The 22,436-nt window shown below is 40.9% G+C and overlaps 1 protein-coding gene and 2 long non-coding RNA genes across 3 annotated transcripts in view; 2 read left to right on the plus strand and 1 right to left on the minus strand.

Moving 5' to 3' along the window:
* Positions 1 to 1,624: 1,624 nt before the first annotated feature.
* LOC118563890 lies at positions 1,625 to 3,812 on the minus strand. The gene is made up of 3 exons (XR_004931505.1): positions 3,722 to 3,812; positions 3,467 to 3,596; positions 1,625 to 1,767 (listed from the first exon to the last, which is right to left on the minus strand). It is a non-coding gene; the product is annotated as an uncharacterized LOC118563890 (long non-coding RNA).
* A 2,097-nt stretch (positions 3,813 to 5,909) lies between these two features.
* On the plus strand, positions 5,910 to 7,451 carry LOC118563891. Its single transcript, XR_004931506.1, has 3 exons — positions 5,910 to 5,919; positions 5,996 to 6,414; positions 7,291 to 7,451. It is a non-coding gene; the product is annotated as an uncharacterized LOC118563891 (long non-coding RNA).
* A 10,734-nt stretch (positions 7,452 to 18,185) lies between these two features.
* Positions 18,186 to 22,436, plus strand: part of taf1c (TATA-box binding protein associated factor, RNA polymerase I subunit C) — a 13,479-nt gene continuing 9,228 nt past the window's right edge. Inside the window, exons 1-9 of the mRNA XM_036140695.1 lie at positions 18,186 to 18,198; positions 18,250 to 18,299; positions 19,073 to 19,171; positions 19,315 to 19,382; positions 20,122 to 20,357; positions 21,672 to 21,803; positions 21,889 to 22,006; positions 22,102 to 22,173; positions 22,251 to 22,392. Coding sequence (XP_035996588.1) covers positions 18,186 to 18,198; positions 18,250 to 18,299; positions 19,073 to 19,171; positions 19,315 to 19,382; positions 20,122 to 20,357; positions 21,672 to 21,803; positions 21,889 to 22,006; positions 22,102 to 22,173; positions 22,251 to 22,392 — 930 coding nt within the window. The remainder of the gene's footprint in view (positions 18,199 to 18,249; positions 18,300 to 19,072; positions 19,172 to 19,314; positions 19,383 to 20,121; positions 20,358 to 21,671; positions 21,804 to 21,888; positions 22,007 to 22,101; positions 22,174 to 22,250; positions 22,393 to 22,436) is intronic.

The following is a 22,436-nucleotide window of genomic DNA, read 5'->3' on the forward strand; positions in this document are numbered from 1 at the left end:
GACCATAGATGAGGGTAGGAACGTAGATCAACCGGTAAATCGAGAGCTTCACCTTTTGGCTCAGCTCTCTCTTCACAACAGACTGGTACAGCGCCCGCTTCACAGCAGATGCAGCACTAACCCGCTTGTCGATCTTCCGCTCAATCTTCCCCTCATCCGTGAACAAGACCCCAAGATACTTAAACTCCTCCACTAGGGGCAGCACATCCTCCCCAACCCGGAGGAGGCACTCTATCCTTTTCCAGCTCAAAACCATGATCTCGGATTTGGAGGCACCGATCCTCATCCCGGCCGCTTCACACTCGTCTGCGAACCGCTCTAGTGAGAGCTGTAGATCACGACCTAATGAAGCCAACAGGACCACGTCATCCGCGAATAGCAGATACATGATCCTAAGGTCACCAAAACGTATCCTCTCAACACCTTGGCTGCGCCTAGAAATTCTGTCCATAAAAGTTATGAACAGAATCGATGACAAAGGGCAACCTTGGTGGAGTCCAACTCTCACTGAAAACAAGTCTTACTGCCAGCCATGTTGACCAAGCTCTGACACGGTCATACAGAGACCTAACAGCCTTTATTAGAGTGCCCGGTACTCCATACTCCCGGAGTACCCCCACAGGACCCCCCCCCCCCCCCCCGAGGGACACGGTCGAATGCCTTCTCCAGAACCACAAAGAACACGAAGATTGGTTGATCAAACTCCCACGCGCCCTCCAGGATTCTCATGGTCTTTTGTAGACAACTGGGGACATTTAGCTGGATTATTTACATCTGGCTTGTATTAGTCACATTTGCTGTGCCTGGATTGGGCTTTGTGAAATGGACGCATTGATTGATTTTAGCGCTTATCATAGATTTCCAAATTTGGCTTTTGTGAAATAGGCTTCTGGTCCACTTGCTCCCCTTTGTATTAAGGATCTTGAACTGCATACCTCATACCTATCAGGTGGGGCTCCACTTAATAGCCTCTTCCCCACCTTGGTACATAAAAACAAACTGAACTTCACCACTCTTGACAATGAATAAATGTTACAAGGCGTGTACAGTTTTAATGTTTAATCATACTTTAAACTAAAAGTGTGTTGCATATAGCACTAAGTAAAGTACAAGTAATATATCATGTTCACCACTATTCTCCCAAGTAGCACAGACTGATGCATAGACTCAGATTCTTTAATAGAAGTAAAAACAACATTAATAAAGTGCCTAACACCTCAGTGTTGTCTTATTTTCGTGTGCTCCTAAGATGTTAGGAAACAATCTGAGTTATCTTTGTATCAATTGTAGTTTAAAATCTAAAATATTTAGAACTCAAAACTGGATTTAAATATTTTACACCAAACACATCCTTTATAACAAAGTTTATGAAACATTTAATTATACTTGTAAAACATAAAAGTTTGTTTTACAGTGCAGAATAATTCAGTATATACTTTTTGAAGTCTTTTTGCAGCTTTTTGAGAAAGACTTTTCAGTGTTTTCTCTGAAAAGATGTGAAGGTGTCTAAAATGCACCTTAAGCAAGAGGTGATGAACCTGTTTGCTTAAGGTGATTCCTCAATTAAATAGTTTTGACAAAATGCCACAAAACATACTAATATCTTACCTGTGATTCGCTTTGGTTCAGGACACTTGGGGTATGTGTACATCAGAGAGAATGCTTTAAATGACTTCTCTACTGATGGAACAGATTGGGATGGTGCTCTGAATCTGGAAACCTCCTTCTTCAATGAAGCAAAACGATTCTTTTCCACTTGTGTTAGTCCTGTTTGGACATACAGATTTAATTAAATGTCATTTAAATCCCATATTAAACAAGTTTCCCTTTTTCACCTCCAGAATATTGCCAGAATTAGAAATATTCTGTCAAGGAGTGATGCTAAAAAAACTAGTCCATGCATTTATTACTTCAAGGCTGGACTATTGTAATTATTTACTATCAGGAAGTCCACAGAATGCAGTTTGAAGCCTTCAGTCAGTCAAGGCAGATGGCCGTTCACGCTGAGCCTGATTCTGCTGGAGGTTTTTATTCCTGTTAAAGGGGAATTTTCCTCTCCACTGTCTCTTCGTGCATGCTCAGTATGAGGGATTGCTGCAAAGCCATCAACAATGCAGGCGACTCTCCCTGTGGCTCTATGCTCTTTCATGAGGAGTGAATGCTGCTTGTCAATGCTTGATGCAATCTATTTTTTTTTTTTAGATAGGAAACGTTTTTACCAGTCTGTATGATTTGATTGAATTTGACTTTGTGAAGTGCCTTGAGGTGACATGTGTCATGAAATGGCACTAGATAAATAAAATGTAATTGAATTGAATTGATTAACAATAAAATGCAATTGAATTGCAATATGTAACTCTCATTCAATCAAATTCACTTTTGTAAGAATCTATTTTCAAAGTAGATGAATCTGATCAAAATAGGGACTTGGCAAAGAGTATTTTTCAAGGTTAATAATCTTGTTTAATTTAGAAACCAAGAAAGCCTTGAAATAATTCACAACTCATTGCACATTTAAATATGGATTGTTGATCGTGTAGAACTTTGAAAGTTAATGCTGTCCTATTTAAATATGTGCTTCGGATCACAGAATAATATTGTTGGATGTGCACAATATTAATTGGACATTTCACTCTAAACCTGCTACTCACCCCCTTCTGATAGTGGTTCTATGCTCTTGACCAACAAAATGTTGGAGTTACAGTTGTATTGGCTTTCAAGTGTAACACAAGAAGACAAAAAGGCTGCAGCTGGAGTGATTCAGAGCTTTCTAAGCAGACGCATACATGAAAAAGAACCAAAAACTTTCTCTTTGACTAATAATTGTAAGAATAGTAAGTCAAATAAAGACATTTCAACGTAACATTAATAGTGGTGCAGTAAGATAATGCTTTTTTATATATATATTAATTAATTAAGAGCAAAATATTGTTCTCAAAGTGTTGTTTTTTGTGAAGACAAAATATTGAACGGTCATATTTTCATCATACGTTGTTATGTAATAACTGAATATATAGAGAGCTGCTTTGTTTGAAATGCAAGTGAAATTTCAGCAGGACAGAAACAAAAGAGAAAGTAAAGTAAATAGCTGACAAGGAAAATGATAAATGCCATTTAACTCGATTCACAACGATTTCACAACCTGAAATACTGAAATCTTATTTCATCAATATGTATTCTATAAACCAAACTTTAAGCTAAATCTTATAGTGTACACTTTAAAAGACAGTCACCAATTAGCTTTTATAAGTTTGTTTGGAAATGGAACTGTTTTGAATGCTCTCCTCATATAATAAACATTTGGCTTTTATGCAGTGGAGGCATCAGATAATTATGAATGTGTGTGTGTGTGTGGGGGGGGGGGGGGCAAAGCCGTTTTCAGGAGCCCACCCATGCACCCCTCATGCCACTGTTGCTTTTATAAAACTTTAGTGGAAAACTAAAAATTAAAAATCTTTCCTCTTACCAAGGTTAGTTAGGTCTTCTTCTGTGACACCATCACTGAAATCCCTTTCATCGTTCACACCTAACTGTCGAAACTTTTCGTAGTAAGTTTCCAGTCGGTGTTTAGCAAGCAGGTTGTAGATCGCACTCATCTAAAAAGTAATAACAAACACAAGCCCAAATTGTTTACAATATTCTCTATTAATTGGAAATTTTGGAAATTATAAGTGTTTTTTGCCAACTGTTTGCTGTATAGTTTTAAGTAAGACAATCTTACCTTGATGTATTCAGGATCAGCAGAGTTGTACTGTCTGTTAGTTTCTGTTTCTGGCTTTTACAGGAACCAGAGGGCGTGGCATTGCTCAGGAAAACAAAACCTTGGGGAAAAAAGAAATCCTGTTGAGCGGGCTTTTCTATCCAACAAGCAGAAGTAGATTCTAGAGAAGTAAAATAACTTACTCAAAATAAACTTGTGCATAAAAGCACAGTTGTGTGCATATCAGTCAGAAGTTGTGCATAACAAACATTTGTAAACTCATAATAACTAAAATATCAATCAAAACATACTGGTCAGACCAAGGTACTTTTTATCAGTTTGATTAAACGGTATAATTCAACATAGAAAAAACAGAAAAACGGCCGTTTTCCCGTTTTGTGGTTTCTGCACATAAAACCAAAATCCATTAAACGGCTTGATTTTGGTTTTATATATCTATCTATCTATCTATCTATCTATCTATCTATCTATCTATCTATCTATCTATCTATCTATCTATCTATCTATCTATCTATCTATCTATCTATCTATCTATCTATCTATATATATATATATATATATATATAGAGAGAGAGAGAGAGAGAGAGAGAGAGAGAGAGAGAGAGATCGATGATCTATTATTTTTTTCTACCTTACTCTTGTTATATTTTTTAGATATATATCTGTTTTCCCAGATATATATCGAAAAAAAATTCTCCCCCACAAAAATAAAGTTCCACACACAACACACCGTTTCAAAATGTTCCATTTATTGACTATGAGGTGTTAAAATACGCTGGATATGGTGCTTAACTGTCACATTAATGACATGCTGGTCATTTAAAATACCTGTCCTGAGTGTCAAATTTGCCATGTTGTCCTGTCGCAGTTAAATCTCTCTGACACTCAATAGATGACTTTATTCCGAGTAAACCCTGTAGCTATAAAAATTATAAATATATATTACATCTAAATATATGTATATATTTATATATGTATTAGACCTGCTTTAATTTAAAACACAGAAGTTTCGATGGGGGCAGAAAAACCCGCCTCAAAACAATAACAATGAACTACCCTATACAACGAAAGTTTCTCCGTGCCATGCCTTTATTTTGAAGGGCACCGGACCGGCGGGCTTAAAAGCCACGCCCACTTCTAAAACCGAAAATTGAATGGGGGCGAAAACAAAAAAAACAAAATCAAGCCGTTTAATGGATTTTGGTTTTATGTGCAGAAACCACAAAACGGGAAAACGGCTGTTTTTCTGTTTTTTCTATGTTGAATCATACACCGTTTAATCAAACTGATAAAAAGTACCTTGGTCACCTTGGTCCGGCTGTTTGGGAATATGGATTTTTTCTAGTGGTCTGACGTCACGGTTTCCAAGGCTGGTTATTGGAGAAGATAGGAGCCGCGCATGCGTTCTATGCTGTGTAGGCTGGGTCCTTCGAAGGACGCAGCTTATATGTTCTTTCAATTTAGTAGCGACAAGACTACTAAAATACGGAGCAAAGCCAGGTAATATGTTTTCATAAAAGTCACTTAATGTGTTTTTAAAAAAAGTAATGTTCTCAGTGATCCAAACCGTAACCACAACTACAATAACACAAAAAAGAAAAGGGATTAGAGGTAGACTCGATAATTTTATTACCACAACCTTTGTTATGATGGATGTGTTGTTGTAACTGCAACCGATTTTTTTTTTCTTTTTTATGTTATTGTAGTTGTAGTTACGGTTTGGATCACTGAGAACATTACTTTTTTTAAAAAACACATTAATGCTAGAATAACTTCCGGTTCAAAAGTAAAAACGAGCTATAGCTATTTTTAAGAAGGCTCGGAATGTGATACAATGGACCTTACCAGAGGGGCCGCTTTTCATTGGCTGATGCCCATTCTACGTCATAGAGTGGCTACAACGTTCGAAGAAGTCTCACAAACACAAGCTAATGTAGTGCTAGACTACTGCTGTACTAGCATACCGGCATAAAGTTTTCGAGTTAATAATCGAAAAATAATAAAAAATAATGGTTCTCCATTGCCAGTGGGGTATCTGTATTGGTGATGTCAGATATCCTGATCGTATTTGTGGTGGGAAAATTCACAGATTTCCAAAATCAGGTGCAGAATGCCGGGCTTGGATAAAAGCTTGTGCACGACCACATGAGCAGCTCAACCTTCGTAGGATCAACAAGAACAAGGGAGTGTGTGCTGGTGTAAGTATTATAAATTTGCTTTAATACTTGAAGCAAAGCAATAATACTTATTGCTTATTATTTATTTATTTATTAGCATTTTGTCGGCGGGGATGGGCCAACAGCGTCCCATCCTTATCCGACACCAGCAGACGGAGCGCGAGTGCATAAAGCTAGGCGCGCACGAAAAAGAGCATCGGAAAGTGCAAGTAGGCAGGACAGCAAAGACAAGAGACCATCGATTAGAGCAGAGAGCTTGTTAGTACACACAATTATATACACATCCATAACACAGTGCTGATTAAAAGTTATTTTATTATTTATCATGTGTCACAATTCACATTTTCCACAAACATGAACATCAAACAGAAACAGAATCACTTTTGTTGTTTCAATTGTTTACAGGGATACCATCTAGTTCACAGTGAATGTTCTGAATTATTTACAGGGATACCTACGATGCTGCAGTAAACAATGATGCAGACAAAGGGATAGAGGTGCAAACAGATGAACATTGTAAGTGAGGATAACCAGTTCCTACATGTTTTGTAAATAAGGCACAGCATGATCTTGATAGAAAGCAGCTAAAACTTCTAACATGGATGACATAAATACTTTGTCTGGCCACACTCTTTCTACATGTAGATCCTTGTGGGTGAAAACAATAAAATCACAAAAATCACATCCTGTGATCATAAGTTGACCTTGAACCTGAGCATAGTACATGTGTGTCTTCTTCAGCTGAGCAGAGCCACTGGGTTGCATTTCTAGGCAAAAATTGGGTAGCATGCAGGCATCCAGAATGGTGGAATTTCGAGCGGTATACGGACACTTTATTTCTATTAGACCTGATCGGCCACCGTCACATACTTTGCCGTCGGGTGAAGCACCTATGAAGGGAAAGTGATTACTGACCACAAAGCCACACTCATGCAAGTGCCGGTCCTGATGAGTCTGTAAATATTTGGATTTTGCTAAGGGCTCGTTTCTTCGCCCGTAATCCAGTGAAGGGGCTGAAACAGAGTTAGCGTCAAAAATTGACTCTAAAAACTTGTGTGTGACCTTTGCTTTCCTGACCATAACTCGATGGAAATTTGAGGCTGTAAGCCTTTTTTTTTCTTGCCTCAAACCACTCAGCACTTTTACTCTGTTCTCTGGTTCGAGCTTCCAGTTCCACAGGATCTTCACAAATATTAAGGTCTTTCAACGCTTTATATCTTTCTGGAAGATCCACTGGTGGGTTATTTGTGACACAGGTGTTGCCACACTGTTGCATGACCGCTGTCGCATCTGCCTTCAAGTTCCTTGTCTGAAACAAAAGAGCAGTATCATCACATTATATACATTTGTCTATATATACATATTTAGTCCTTTTTTATTTTTTGTTTTCAGGGATTTCGCCGCTGGATATGCTTGCAGTGACTGCAGAGTTGGAAATGGCAAAAACTGAAATCAGTCGCTTACAAGCAAAAGTGGAAAATTTAGAAACAGAGCTACAGAAAGAACAGAAACGAAAACTGTTTGGTATTGATGCTGTTGTTGAATCTGAGAAGAACAGCAAAAAAAATTTGTGTGTATATTATACAGGACTTACATTAGTCCGTTTCATGTCACTATTTACATTTCTCTTGCCAAAGAGGGAGACTTTGACTTGTGATGAAAACAGAAATGACATTAGAGAAATGTCAGCAGAAAATGGACTTTCCCTGACTATGTGCAGACTGAGACAAAACTTTGGTCTGTTCGATCTAGCAACACGGTTCGGCATTTCACAACAGTCAGCTGGTATAGTATTTAACACTTGGATTGACATTATTTATCTTAAGCTGTGCACTGTTTCTATCTGGCCACACAGACAAACTATAATAGACAACATGCCAAAAGACTTCAAAGCTAATTTCCCTACAACATTAATTATTATTGATGGAACAGAATTAAAAACAGAATCCCCCTGGGCCCATGGTGTGCAAAGCCAACTATATAGCGATTATAAGTCTACCACAACATTCAAGGCACTCATAGGTTGTGACTCTCGGGGGTCTTTCATGTTCACATCAGAATTATTCACAGGATCAATATCAGACAAGGCCATTACAAAAGCAAGTGGTTTTTATGAAACCATACAACAACTGAAGGACGTTGGTTACATTCAGAATGGTGACGGTGTCATGGCAGACAAAGGGTTTACAATCAAGGATGAGATAAATGCCCTTGGTCTGTCCTTAAACATACCACCTTTTGCCTCAGCAGACAAACAGTTGTCTCAGGCAGATCTTGCACTAACTGACAAAATAGCAAGACACAGAGTGCATGTTGAACGACTCATTTCTCGCATTAAAGATTTCAAAATAGTTGGTTGTACAATTCCTGCTATATTATTTCCTAAGTTAAACAGAATATGGGCTGTGTGTTGCTACTTGACACTTTTCCAGGGCTTTGTTTTGAAGAAAATGTAAGAACAGTAATACTAGTCTTGTTTCAGTACACATTTCATTAATTTTTACCTGATAGGAAACAGCTGACCCAATTTGCACTTCTCCCAGGGGTGTAGAGACAGTTGGTGCTGAAGGCGTCAGCATATATGTCAGTGGAGTACCATGTAATAATTTCAGTGCAGCTATCTCCTCGGGTTCAACCTTTGTCACTCTGTAAATACAATGAAAATGAATTTTGAGAGCTGTCAAATTTGCAATGGTAATTAAAGAACAGTTTTATGTGTTGGTTTTGTTTGCATTCATGCAGTTGTAGTTACACTCAGAATCATAAAACAACACCAGGGTACATATATTTTTTTGTTAAATTTTGTTTCAAATCTAAATCAGTAAAAAAGTACATACATTTTGTTCAAGTCCACACTGCATTCCTTCGGTCTGCGCTTGCGGTGAGTCACGTGTCGTGCTAGAGTGAGGTGGTTGATGGGCACGGGTTCAATCCTCAAACCCCGAGCTGATTGTGCTCCCCAAGCTTGTGGCATACTGGTGCAGCTCAATCGGTCAAGGATTGAGGAAAAACTTTGCAGTTTGAAATACTGCAAGGTCTTGAGGAGGCCTATAATATGTGAACAATGACCCCCAAGTCTGAAAAAAAGAAAATCAATAATAAACGCATGCATCATGAACAGCTTTTAGCTAATTACAACATAACGGCAGTACTGATACAACTTTACAGCTTCAAGACCGTGAAGCCTGTCTGCTACACAGTCTTACGTTAGCTAAACAGATCAATCTCAATCGTGTACTGTATCTGACATACACTAAATATTTTATTTTAGCAGAAAAGGCTTTGGACGAAACTGTTCCTCGTGTTAGCCACTCTAGCACCAAGTACAGCGTATCAGGCTAGCCACACAAACATTTGCCAACAAACCACAGGAATTATCCGCTGATTTCAAAAGTAACAGACAAAACGATAAATGCACAACTTACCCAGCCTTGCAAGAACAATAGGCATCAGTTATCTTGTCCACATCTATATTAATGCTGAGGGAGTGAGGGTCTGCCGTTTTCCTCATCGACCGATAGCATTTTGCTGTGACCTGCACAACTTTGGAGGCATCGCGTGGCTCAAATACCTTTAACTCATCCAAAAATGATGACATGAACTTGTTAATTCCTCTGTCCATTGTTGTCGATGATATTTTTTCAAAATCAGGCAGAAATGACGCACTAATCGAGTCAGGACTACTCCGCAAAGAATCAGTCCAAGTGGAAACCGCCATGTTTACATAGAAACTTCCGTAGAATTAAAGCGCCGCGAGGCTTTGTTTGTGAGACTTCAGAATTTGTAGGTCAGTTGTGGGCGGACCTTGGTAAGGTCAGATACAGATAAAATACAGATAAAATCTATTTCTATTTATTTTGAAAAGTCTTCTATGCTTCATTTTAAGATGAAGTTATCTTCCTCTGCGCATTGTGCTTATGCGCACCTTGCTTGTGCCCTCTAGAATGAAGACTTCATTCATTCTCGCAAATATGCTCAATTGGCTGAAAACAGGGAATCGGAGGCAACTGACGAGAGAATTGCAACGGATTTGGGAGAGGTTAACGAGCGGCAATCAGAAATTTTCTATCTCTCTCCTCGTTTCACGTTGTTTACGTCTGTAGAGGGAAAATTGAATTGGGGCCGAAAGTTTTATTTACAAGATTAAATTGAGTGAGGGGTGCGTGGGGGTGGGGGATTAGAGGTAGACTCGATAATTTTATTACCACAACCTTTGTTATGATGGATGTGTTGTTGTAACTGCAACCGATTTTTTTTTCTTTTTTATGTTATTGTAGTTGTAGTTACGGTTTGGATCACTGAGAACATTACTTTTTTTAAAAAAACACATTAATGCTAGAATAACTTCCGGTTCAAAAGTAAAAACGAGCTATAGCTATTTTTAAGAAGGCTCGGAATGTGATACAATGTCGATGTCCCGGTTTGACTGGGTCTGATTTCGGAAAAAGTTAAAAAATAAATAAATAAAAAAATCCTAAATATTATTCCATCTGCGCTTTTCTGTAACAAGGTAGGCAGGGCTGCAGTCAGAGCTGCTGTCAGTCAATAAGCAGCAGCTCCACCTCATGAGGAGCTGAACCAGGACACTCGTTAAATAAAATGGCAAGGATTTTGATGCATACAGATTATTAAGGAAATTAAGTCAAAAATAAAACAAATAGACTGCATCTACAACATGAACTGGAGAACGGGTTCTAACTGTGTGAGACCAGAGAGTTTTTGTAGTTATTTGTTATTTTTACACGGAGTGGAGCGCGATGTGAAACAACACTGTAGCAGGGAGTCGCACTAGAAACATGTTAAATAGCCTTCTGTCGGTCTATGGACTCATTTTACTCCAACCCAAAAACACCTGCCAGACAGACAAGCTACAGCAGCCAAAATTACCTTAAACAATATTTAACTTAACACAGCAGTTAAAAATGTTCATCTTTGAAAGCAAGTTACGTTCTTGTCTGATAAACTTTAAGCACTTTTACTAAACTTTAAAAAAATTTAACCTCCCATCCATGGATTTTCTATACCTGCTTTTCCGTACAGGTGTTACGTCATGCCGTATCTGATGGAGAAACGCGGCTTGACGTAACACAGGGTGGTGGAGGAGCTGTTGACTCTCCAGCAGTCAACGAGCGAGAGGAGGGGTCACAGAGTCCATCCTGGACATGTCACTGGGCTAAAATATAACCGTTTTTATAAACTCCAAAAAAAAGTTAATGCCTTTTTATAAATTCATGAGTTGTGATAATTAATTGGTGAGCAATAACGGGCAAAGCAGAGACTGATTATTGTAATGTGAGATCTGTGTAAAATTAAAATGTATGACGTCATCATAGTGTTGGTTATGTGTCCTTCTTTGTCCATGGCTGTTGTTGGCCTTGTATGATCATAGGATTAAATTATATAGAATGTGACAGTGAAGTTAATGTACAGGTGTGAAGAAGATGATGTAATGATGCAAGCTGCTGTCTTTTGAATTAGCTGCAGTTTATGGAGGGTTTTGAAATTGTAAAGTGGAAAGGTGAGTGGACTGTGGACCAGTTTGGCAAAAGTGCGAAGGAAGAACTTGCTTGATGCTGCAAATATTAAAGTTAACCAGGTGATGTTATGGATGTGGAAAGTGAAGGAGATTATGGAGAGGGCTGTCCAGGATGGCACCAAGGCTCTGAGGCTGGAAGGTGGGACAGATACAGGAATTGTCAATGGAACTACCAGATTTGGTTAAAGCGGACTTCGCACAGTAAGCAAATGAGGTTACTAAGGTGGCATGACGTTTACGGCCCCGGAGTATATGGGCTGACTAGTAAATATTTTCAGTGAAATTTAGTATTTTTGCTTTAACCCCTGAATATTATGGATTTATATTAATACATGTCTTGTGTCCTTTACATTTGTATATTATTGTTTTTGTTTGTTTTTAAAGAGTATTATTACGTTTTCTGCTCAAAGCGGTTAAAGTAAACTAATACCAACTCCCGAATCCCGACAGTAGATGGCACAAGTTTAAAAACAATAGTCTAACCTACTGGATCTAGCTAGCTACCTGAAAGAGCACCTGGGGCCTGTTTCAGAAAGGAGGTTAAGTGAAAACTCAGAGTATGTTAACCCTGAAATGAGGGAAACTCTGGGTTTTCTGTTTCAGAAAGGGAGGTAAGTTAAACCTGAGAAAGCAGAGTAAGTCAAGCCCATTTCTGAAAGAGAGGTAACTTATACTCAGAGTCAGTTACCATGGCAATTTACTCTGTGAACCTAACCTGGTCGGGAGCAGGTTTTCTTCAGAAAACCCAGAGTTTATTTTGGTCTCCTCCCCTTTTTTAAAGAGGAAGTGGTGTTTAAACACCTCATTGATTCTTTGGGGACATATTCATTGCGCACATTTCAGTCACGCAGAGCGCATCAAAGGGAATGAAATGGCATGTCCATTTATGGATGATCCTGTTGACGAAGAGGCTGTATTACTTCGTAGGGAGTTACATTTACACCGGGAAAGGATTTTGAGGCCCAGAGTGGACTTTTTGTCATGTCCCTATCCTATCACAGCAATTTATATGGTGTTCTTCATTTGCTAAACAAAAAAAAAAAGATTTTAAAATAGTTTCAATACTTCCTAGAATTCACCTGTGACCATACACTCACCTCTAGCTTTAGTTTCAGAATGTTGATTTCCAGATCTGCCTTTTGGATCTGGCGGTCCAAGTATACAAGTTCTTTGCTGTTTTTTTCTATCTTTTTAATAAGAAGAAGTCTATATAACTCCTTAACTGGCAACTGAAAATACATTAGATTAGAGTTACATCATGAATGTAGTCTAAAATTCAGAATGAAACTGTGGCATTTACTGTAAATCACTGAACTGTGTCCATCTGTGCACCAGAAGTTGATGGACCTTCCTCCTGCTGTTCTTCCACACTCTGGGGGGGGGGGGGGGGGGGGGGGGGAGATAAGAATCACCATTTATAGATATAAACTTGGATTTAATAGGCTACTCCACATATAAATGTGAATGTGTAGATTGTTTGATGTGTAGCCATATAATATTAAAATTACCTCTGCAGGCCTGTCTGTGGCAGCAGAAACGGTTTCTTCATCCACATCATCATGTGACGATGAGCATTTCATAGAGTACACTTTAAAATACTATTTGTCATAATTGATGGTGTATGGAGTAGGCTACTGACAACTGTATGGGGTACTGTTGGGACAGGAGGCTCCCAGAGGCAGATATTACCATCCGAATCTGTTGGGACCAACAAAAACCCAACCCAAAGTAATATAAATGGAAATATCATATTTAGTCTATATAAAAAAAATAACACTGTAGGTAGACCCCTTACATTTTATGAAGGCACTTAAATCTTCTGGAGTGACTGGCTCTGATGAAGTCCCTCCAGGAATTCCCTCAGCCATTGGCCTTCCAGCATTTAGGCTCAGGGCCATCTCTTCTGCATTTGTCAGGGGTGGTGGTGCAGGTCCTCCTCCTGTTTTATGAGCCTCTGCCTTCTTTCTGTTGGCTGAGTAGAAGTCAAATGAGAATGAACATTTAGACATATGTCAAAAATGCTGCTGCACTGCTAGACACTGAATGCCATTTAGTCATTTAATATGTCAAATGTTTATAAAGCCAGGTAGCAACTCTACTCCTATGATGTGCTCAAGGCTTACCTGCTTGAAGTATGTTTTTATATTTCATTTTCAGCTGCTGCCATGTTCTTTTGATGCCTGCAGGATTGCACCTATCCATGAAAATTAAATTAGGTTTAATAAAATACTGTTCTTCCTGTTTCACCTCTGATATTATAACAGTTGGGTAAGTTACTCTAAAATAGTTCTTAATTACTAACTACAAATTTTATCTTCAACAAGTCTAATTAGATTAATGTAATCTTTACTGTCTCTAGAAAGTATTGGTCTACTTACTAATTTGTTTTACTTACTTATTAATTACTTTCTAAATCCCAAATCAAACTCAACCACTTGAACAATACAAGGAGAGACAAGAAACTGCACTTCTAATGCTTTCAAATAAACAATATTCAATTGCATGAAGTAATCTTAAATTGACCAAAGTGTGTAACTAGAAGGAGAAAGTTAAATTAAAAATATACCTTTTAAAATTTTATATTGAATCCACTATTATTTTATAGTCTTTAAATAAATTACAGTATTTAGATGACTTAGTAACTTAATTCATTACATCCAACACTGTATAAAAATAATTAAAATGTAAACTTACGCATTGACTCGAGCAGCTATTTTCACCCAAGCTAACTCTCTCTCCTTCGCCGCTGCAGCCGTGTTGCTTTTTTTTTTTTTTTTTTTTTATACATGTTCAAATTCTGCATATGCTTGCATAAGCACATCCAGTTCTGCTGGTGAGAAATATGCACACCTTTTTTTTGTCTGACGCTGTTGCCATGGTGACTCGTAATATCTGCGCTCCATTGATAATGGCTTTTTATAGTTGTGGTGCACGCGCTTAACTCAGAGTCAGTGAACTCAGAGTTGATTGAACTAACTCATTTCAGCTGTTCTGAAACCCAAAACTCAGAGTTTCCCATCTCAGGCTAAGTCAACTCAGAGTTCAAGTTTTAACTCAGAGTTGGTTGAACCTCCTTATTGAAACAGGCCCATGATGTTCCACAATTTCCCAGACGAGTTTTATTCCTGTTCCTCCCAAGAAACCGGAAGTATGATAAGACAAGATAAGATGGTCTTTATTGATCTCACAATGGATAAATTCGCTCGTCACATCGGCTCATACAAGAAGGTGCAGAGTAGGGAAGGTGCATTCAGTTATATACAGTGAATCTTCATATATACAATGGATCAAAAAGAATGCCAAAAAAAAAAAAAAAATACAAAAAAGGAAATAGGAATGGGCATATGATGTCTTATTTACATTCTTAGTGGTCTCTCTATATATAAACATATCTATATACTTAAATATATACATATATCTATGCGCCTACATACATACGTACCTACGCGTATATATGTGCATATACATACGTGCATACATTTGTACATACATACATACATGTGTACTGACTTATGTTCAGGTGTTGATAGCAGCAGAAGTCACTACATCAAGTATTTGCCGTTTATAAATATTTCAAAATGAGTCAAACACCACACATCAATTTCACTGGTCCATGGTCAACGCTGTAAACGTCCAGATGTTTCATTAAACGCCACACGGTAAATTAATTCCGATTGATGTTTGAAATTTTATTTTAGTGTCCTTCCTCCAGGAAACCGGAAGTGGTCGCTGCTGTTTCCCACGCTTGACTTCCGGTCGGGCTACGGGAGCGTAAACACGTGTTAACCGCGTCCGACTCAAACTTTCAGATGAATTAACCAACTTTCTTGGATTTTTTTTAGACTATATAATTTTTTTTACATCCCGCATTTAAACATTACAGCAGGAAACCAACTGCTCTTGTTTCTGGGAGCAGGAAGTCTCTCTTCGGGGGGATTATAATCGAAGCGCGCCGCCTGGACGCTTCCAACATGTCTGGACTTGTTCTCACACACAGACACATGGACCGGGACTCACATCCAGGACAGCGATGATGGATTGTCAGTTTCCTCAGCAACTTTTTCCCTCGTTTTACAACTGCGGACCGCCGAACCTGGTCCCGAAGCACGGCGCCGGAGGATGGGGCTGCTATGACGGAGTTATAGCCCAGGTTGGAGAGTCTTCCGAGCTCACCTGTTGAGTTTTAGACTTAAATCTGTGTACGACTCAATGGACACCGCTCAGATTAGCACAAATTATGCTGAATAATTTACATTAGCGATCCAAATCTGAAGTAAATTCAATGCTGCGTTTCCTGGAATCTGGAAGATACATGTATACTCATTAATGACACGTGTTTATAGTTGAAACCCGCTGGTGTAAACACCGAGTCAATATTCTAAATGGTTATTTTTAAACGTCTGAGTTTAATATATATATTTTACAGTGCCTTGCAAAAAGTGTGTGAAACCCTCAGTTTGATCAATGTCTGGACTTTGACTAGGCCACTCATGCACAGCGGCAATGATCCGAAGCAGCGGTGGCCGACTCATGCCCTCCTGAGCTGCTATCTCTGGTCCCACACACCATTCCACTGTTCAGGGCTGATGACTTGCTGGAAGGTGAACTTTTACCCCAAACCCTCACAGCCGGCAACACCTTTTCTTCCAGGATTATGCCGTATTTTGCTCCGCCCATCTTCCCATCAACTCCAGTCAGTTTAACTGAAGCATCCCCGTAGCATGATGCGGCCACCACCGTGTTTCTGATAGGGGGATGGCACATTTAAGATGATTTTGGAGTGTTACGTCTCCTCCACACGTTGTGTCTTAGAAGATCATACATCTCGGTTTTGATCTCATCTGACTAGAAGTTTTCAGTGTGCCCCACATGGCTTTTTTATTTCTAATATTACCATTATTAATTGTCCTGTTGACAAATTGTCCCACCAGAGCTGTGGGTCTCTGCAGCTCCTCCAGAGTCAACATGGGCCTCTTGGCTGCTTCTGTCTGCTTGGGTGTACAACGATGTCTCCGTAGGTCTGCAGCTGTTATGAACTCGCTGTAGTACCGCCTAAAGGTCCATTCATACCTCACATTTGGCCTTCACGTCCGTATTTCTGTCCGTACGTTCTATCCGTTGACTCCTTCATACCTCCGTCCGTTGAGGTGTGCAATAACCAATATGTCCTCTAGGTGGCAGTGCTGGGCGCAAATGATTCGTCACTGATCAAACATGGCGACGGTCCAAGACGTGATTTTGTTGTATTTGCTCCGTAAGTAAACTTTTTGTTTGTCCCTGTGCCCCGGACACGACACATCATATATGTGTGAGTAGTTGCGGACAAGCTCCGCAAGTCGTTCCTCGAATCCCGCCATTGTTTAAAGCCCAGAATTATAACCTTCTTCGTGATTTTGTTGACATTTTGTACTACAAACTCAATAGCGCCCCCACCGTTTCCGGTAGTATTGCTCCGTATTGATTCGTTTCGTCCGTAATCGTAAGCTCCCAATTTTCGTGTCAAAGTACGGAAGAAATCGACGGTTAGAATGTGTGAGCCTTAAGTCAACACCGTCGCTGTAATGATGGTAATTGTCATCATTCCCCAAGTTCCTTTCTGAATAAATGCGCAAGACCATCTTACCTGCTCATCCGCTCTTCAGGGAAATCACATGGGAAAAAAATTCCAAATCCACTCTGGTCTTATTTATTTCTACTGAGGTCTTCCTCTTCTTCTCATAAACATGAATGAAGTTCACTTCTTGTGACTTTCAGCCAAGTTCAAAGTCTACAGTGAGAGCAGCGGAGTTACAATGAACGGCTAACCGCTGAGCTAGCCGTTAAGCTAACCGCTAAGCTAGCTGCTAAGCTAACCGGCTACACAAACATTAGAAGTGCGCAGCCAGCAAACGGAAACTAGCAAGGAAAGAGCGCGGACACTGGCGTTAAGCGACTGCGTCAGAATGATTAACATGTGGGACGACCAATAGATAAAGAGATACACCCAGAACTAATGATTGGTTAGTTTTTACAGGCCTACAGCTCCCACAAAGATAAAACAGTTTTAACCTCCTTTTTTCTGAATACATAGCGTGTTTACTACTGTCAGGATGGAAGGAACATTTTACCCAGCATAACAAAAAGTGTTTCTGAACAAGATTACCAACTATAGCTTTAAGCAAACAAAACAGGCAACTCCAAAGAGCTCATGCATTCAGCTAAATGCTAACTTAGCGTTAGCTGCGGGGAGAGTGAGAGGAGGAGCCGCCTGGTGTGCAGACAGGAAGACACCCAGATGTTTGCTGATGGTTTTGAGACCAAGTCCTGACTGGAGTGCCACCACCAGCTCTCTGCAGGTCCAGATGATGGATTGATCAGAGCGCTGAGGGATGTTGTTTTAGACCCAACGCTGATTTAAGCTGGACCAGAACTTGCTCCCTGACCCGTCTGCTGTGTGTTTTAATTGGTGCTGACTAGAGTTTGGAGTTCCTTAGACTCTGAGGACGGTGGATAATAAGACCAAAGCTTGGATGCCGATCAGCACGTCTAACTGACCTGGTTCTGGTTCCAGGGCGGGACCGGATCTCTCTCCAGCTGGACGCTTACGTCCAAACGGCAGATTGAAGGGGAGGTATGGTGTCAGACGGAGCCGGTACCGGTTCCCCTGCTGTCTCCGGGCAAAGGTGAGACCACTGAGGGCCGATTCTGTTTCAGACATTTTGTTTTAACTCCTCTTAGATGTAAAGTAAGACTAAATCTAACTATATTTCTGATGCTTTTATTAAGTGCTGATACAAACAGGAGCCCTTCATAACCCTTCGGTGTTTTTCCTTCAGCCTTCCAGGGACATTTGACGTCTACGGATCCGTTGGACTTCTTGACACACGTAAGGAACCCGTCGTTAAAACAAGTAGAGATGCACCGATCAGAGATCTGTGGCTTCTTCCTGGTCCGTTGTTTTCACACAGCTTCTGACGGCTGAGCAATTTTAAATAGCTTACAACGCAGCTACAATGTGAACCATCATCCTAACCATGAAACTAAAGATAGAGAGCATTTCCTCATTCATTGTGTGCCATGAAAGAGAGAGGTGGAAAGATCAAGTAGCTGCGATATGTTCAGTCTTCCTCTTTTTATGGCTTCTCCAACTTCACAAAACGTCCCTAAAGTCGGTACAAAAGAAAACTGACCATGAAATGAGCAGCAACCTCCGAGGTCCCGCTCTGTTGTGGCAACCTGATTGCCTCCATAGAAATAGTTTCCTTTGAAGCAGCTTCTCTGCTTCTTCTGGCTTCACCTTGGTTGATATTTATTTAGCCTTTAATCGAGTTAGTAAGACAGGAAACAAGCAGAAACAGAAGAGGAGGAAAGACATACATAGAAAGGTCCAATAACCTTTATTATAATCACCTCTGATACTAAAGAAGCGAACATTGAGTCGTCTTCTGTCAGTGACAACATCCACACCGAAGAGCGTTAACACGACTGTGACTCTACAGCTTGGTGCTTTCAGTGAGCAGGAAAAAAAATCAGATTTTTGAGTTCCCGACCAGCCTGACACAGATTGGTCAGATCAGTTCCTCGGTGTGTCTCTACAACGAAACGATCCGCCTCAGAAAAAAAATAAAATGTGACCGACGTTCCTCCTCCTTCGTCCAGATGCAGAACTTCTTCATGGACAACGGGCCGGATGCCTTCGGGTGCATGAGCGAAATCCTGGGGGATAACTTCTACTTTAGGAAAGCAAAGACAAAGGAGGTGAGTTTCATCCCCAAACTGCGTCTTATTCATGAAAAAAAGTTTTAAACTGACAGAAATCTGGACGTAAAAACCCGGATTATAGAACTTATCGGATGTTTTTAGAGACTTCAGGGTTCTCCTGTGTGTTTGTTGTGTTGCAGAAATATCGACAACAGTCGGTCAACATGTGGAAGACGAAGAGCTACGTCGATCTGCTGAAGTATAAAATGTGAGCAGAACCAACTGAATCGCCTTTAACCGCGATTATAGAAACGTTTGGTGCTGCAGAAACAGCGTAGGGCTGGAGGAAATGCAAAACAAGCATTTGGATAAAATAGAAATCATATTGATCGACAACAACAAATTCAAAACATATTTTACGTGCAGCCCTGGACATTTTATGCTGTTGCTTAGCAACCTATTTTACAGACACAAACACTGAATTCAAACTCAACCCTTTATTCAATCAACTTTTTACCAAAAGTTTTTTAAAAAAAGAAAAAAATTAAATGTGTTCTCTGAACTCTTTGAAGGGGGCGGAGCTTGGTTCCTGGGTCTGCGTTGTGATTGGCTGGGAGGATGTAATGATGTAATATTAACCTACATGACTAGAATGCAAAAAGAAAAAAAAACTGTTATTCTACTTAGCTTTTTATTTACAGTTTTTTCTGTCATCGATATATATTGTCATTAATTTATCGTCCAACCTTAGTCGCCACTAAGGATTAGATTAGAAGAACATTGATATGTTGTCAGACTTTGTTTTTTTTTTTTTTTTTGCTTTATCCATTTTACTGGGAACCATTTTACGAGGAATGTGCTGATATTAACATTTTGGGCCAAAAAAAAAAAGCCAACATGAACTTTTGGCTTGTAATAAGGTGGAGGAAACCCTGAGTTGACCAACACCGCCGTTACCAGCTCTGTTTTCTATAATCTGTTTTTTTTTTTTTTTTTTTGGCTAACAGATGTCCCATGACGTATCGCTCCAAGTCTCTCAACAAGTACTGCAGCCTGCTGTCGGACGTCATACACGACATTCCTCCGGAGCTGCTCGGCTCGCTGCTGTACGAGGAGCTGGTGGAGCAGAGTGACCGCGCGCAGTTCTTTGAGGGCGCCACCGGGGGCGCTCTGGCCTTCGTCCCGTTCTCACAGAGCGAGGGCTGCCTGCTGTACCCTGGAGGCCCGGGAATGGACCGCCTCAGTATCCTGAACATTTAGAGCAGTGAAGCCGACCTTTGGTGGATTTATTAACCGATTAGCACATAAATAATCAACCTGACGTCAGATCGTGTTTGAGCAGTTATAATAATAGTTGAACAGGAGATAAAAATATGCAAAAGTAGAGACCCGTTGGAAAATCTGCTGATTGGTCCCGACCGTTGGAAATGAACACTTTTTATTTTTCTGAACGCACCAAATGAGGCTCGGCTGAGTCTAACGGAGTAAAACACTCTTCAGTGTGGACGTTGTTGCAGAGGCAGACAGGCTCAAAGTTAGCCAGGTGAACATCGGAGGAAAGTACTGTATTTTTTTGGATTATAAGTCATTTCACACAATCTGAACACAAGACTGAAAACCGACATTTAATCTGGTAAACAAATTTATTCAATTCCACAGCTGCATCCACAATGGTCTGATATATGGAACATGCCCTGGGAAGTTAAATGGGGTAAATTAGCAGAACAAGCTAGCAATGCGGAAAGTTCTCACTAGCACATTTCAGCTAAATGGGCTGTTGTCAAAATATGCTAAAATTAGACCGTAACAGTGTTACCTGCTAAGCTAATAGCATGTAGCATAACAGTGTTACGTGCTAAGCTAACAGCATGTAGCGTAACAGTGCTACGTGGTAAGCTAACAGCATGTAGCGTAACAGTGCTACGTGCTAAGCTAACAGCATGTAGTGTACCAGTGCTATGTGCTAAGCTAACAGCATGTAGCGTAACAGTGCTACATGCTAAGCTAACAGCATGTAGTGTAACAGTGCTACGTGCTAAGCTAACAGCATGTAGCGTAACAGTGCTACGTGCTAAGCTAACAGCATGTAGCGTAACAGTGCTACATGATAAGCTAACAGCATGTAGCGTAACAGTGCTACATGCTAAGCTAACAGCATGTAGCGTAACAGTGCTACGTGCTAAGCTAACAGCATGTAGCGTAACAGTGCTACATGCTAAGCTAACAGCATGTAGCGTAACAGTGCTACATGCTAAGCTAACAGCACGACATGGATGTTTCAGAGCAGCATAAAGCTGACGTCCATCAGCGAGGTTGTTAACGTGGATAACGGAGCTGTAAGCTAGCGCTAGCTTCTATTAGCTTCACAGACAGCCTAATAACAGGTTCTGTTGCTGTCTGTTTTCTTAGAGCTGCACCACGCAACACTCTGCTATGTAAATACAGACTGAAACAAATGTTTATTAGTCGGTTCATGTTGGTCAGTATGATTTACGATTGCAGTATGATTCCACCCTAACCCGTCCCTGAAGGTACCATTCTTAACGCAGTACCCCAGACTTCCACAAAGTGGCGCTGCAGCACCCGGGTGAGCGCCCCCCCTGCCTAGACGCCAGCGGCAGCGCGCCAGCGAGCTTCCAGCTGAAAGCCGCCATCCGACAGATCAGCTGCGGCTCCCTCTTCGGCGACTGTACGGCGCCGCCAACGAACGGATTCACGCTCTCTCCTCCGTGCCGTTCCCGCCGCCGGCTGAACGTCTTCCTGTCGTCCTCCAGGCTGCGTCGCCGTGCGCTCCGATCACCTCTGCGGCGTCTGGAGGTTCAGCGAGAGGAGGGAGCCGTCCCTGCTGCAGGTGGTCAGCACCCCAGCCGCTGCGACCTGCGTCAGCGTCAGGTAAGGCGGCGTCTGAGGTGGGCGCGCCCCGCCGAGGAGGGCGGAGCTAACCGCCGAGGAGGGCGGAGCTAACCGCCGTCTGTTTGTCTCGCCAGTCCTCACGTTTTAGGTGAAGTCCTGGTGGCGAGCGAGAGCGGAGCAGCACACCTGTGGAGAGTCGGGCGAGGGTGAGGAGGCGTCCGCCTGCAGCCAGGATGCAGGTCTGATCCGGGGTTAAAGCCCTCCTCTCTCTGTTTTTACCCAGAATGCAGCGGGTTCGCGCGGAGGAGAGCAACCTGTACTTCAACGCCAAGTCATCGTGGAGGTGGTGCGAGTTCTCCGCCCACCCCAGAGTGATGCTGTACGCAGACAAGACGGGGGCGGAGCTCACAGACTTCCGGGTGAAGGTGAGAAGACGATCTGATCGTTCAGCGCCGCTCTGCTGTAGTGC

This window comes from Fundulus heteroclitus, chromosome 8, assembly GCF_011125445.2.
Source record: "Fundulus heteroclitus isolate FHET01 chromosome 8, MU-UCD_Fhet_4.1, whole genome shotgun sequence".
Classification (NCBI taxonomy): domain Eukaryota; kingdom Metazoa; phylum Chordata; class Actinopteri; order Cyprinodontiformes; family Fundulidae; genus Fundulus; species Fundulus heteroclitus.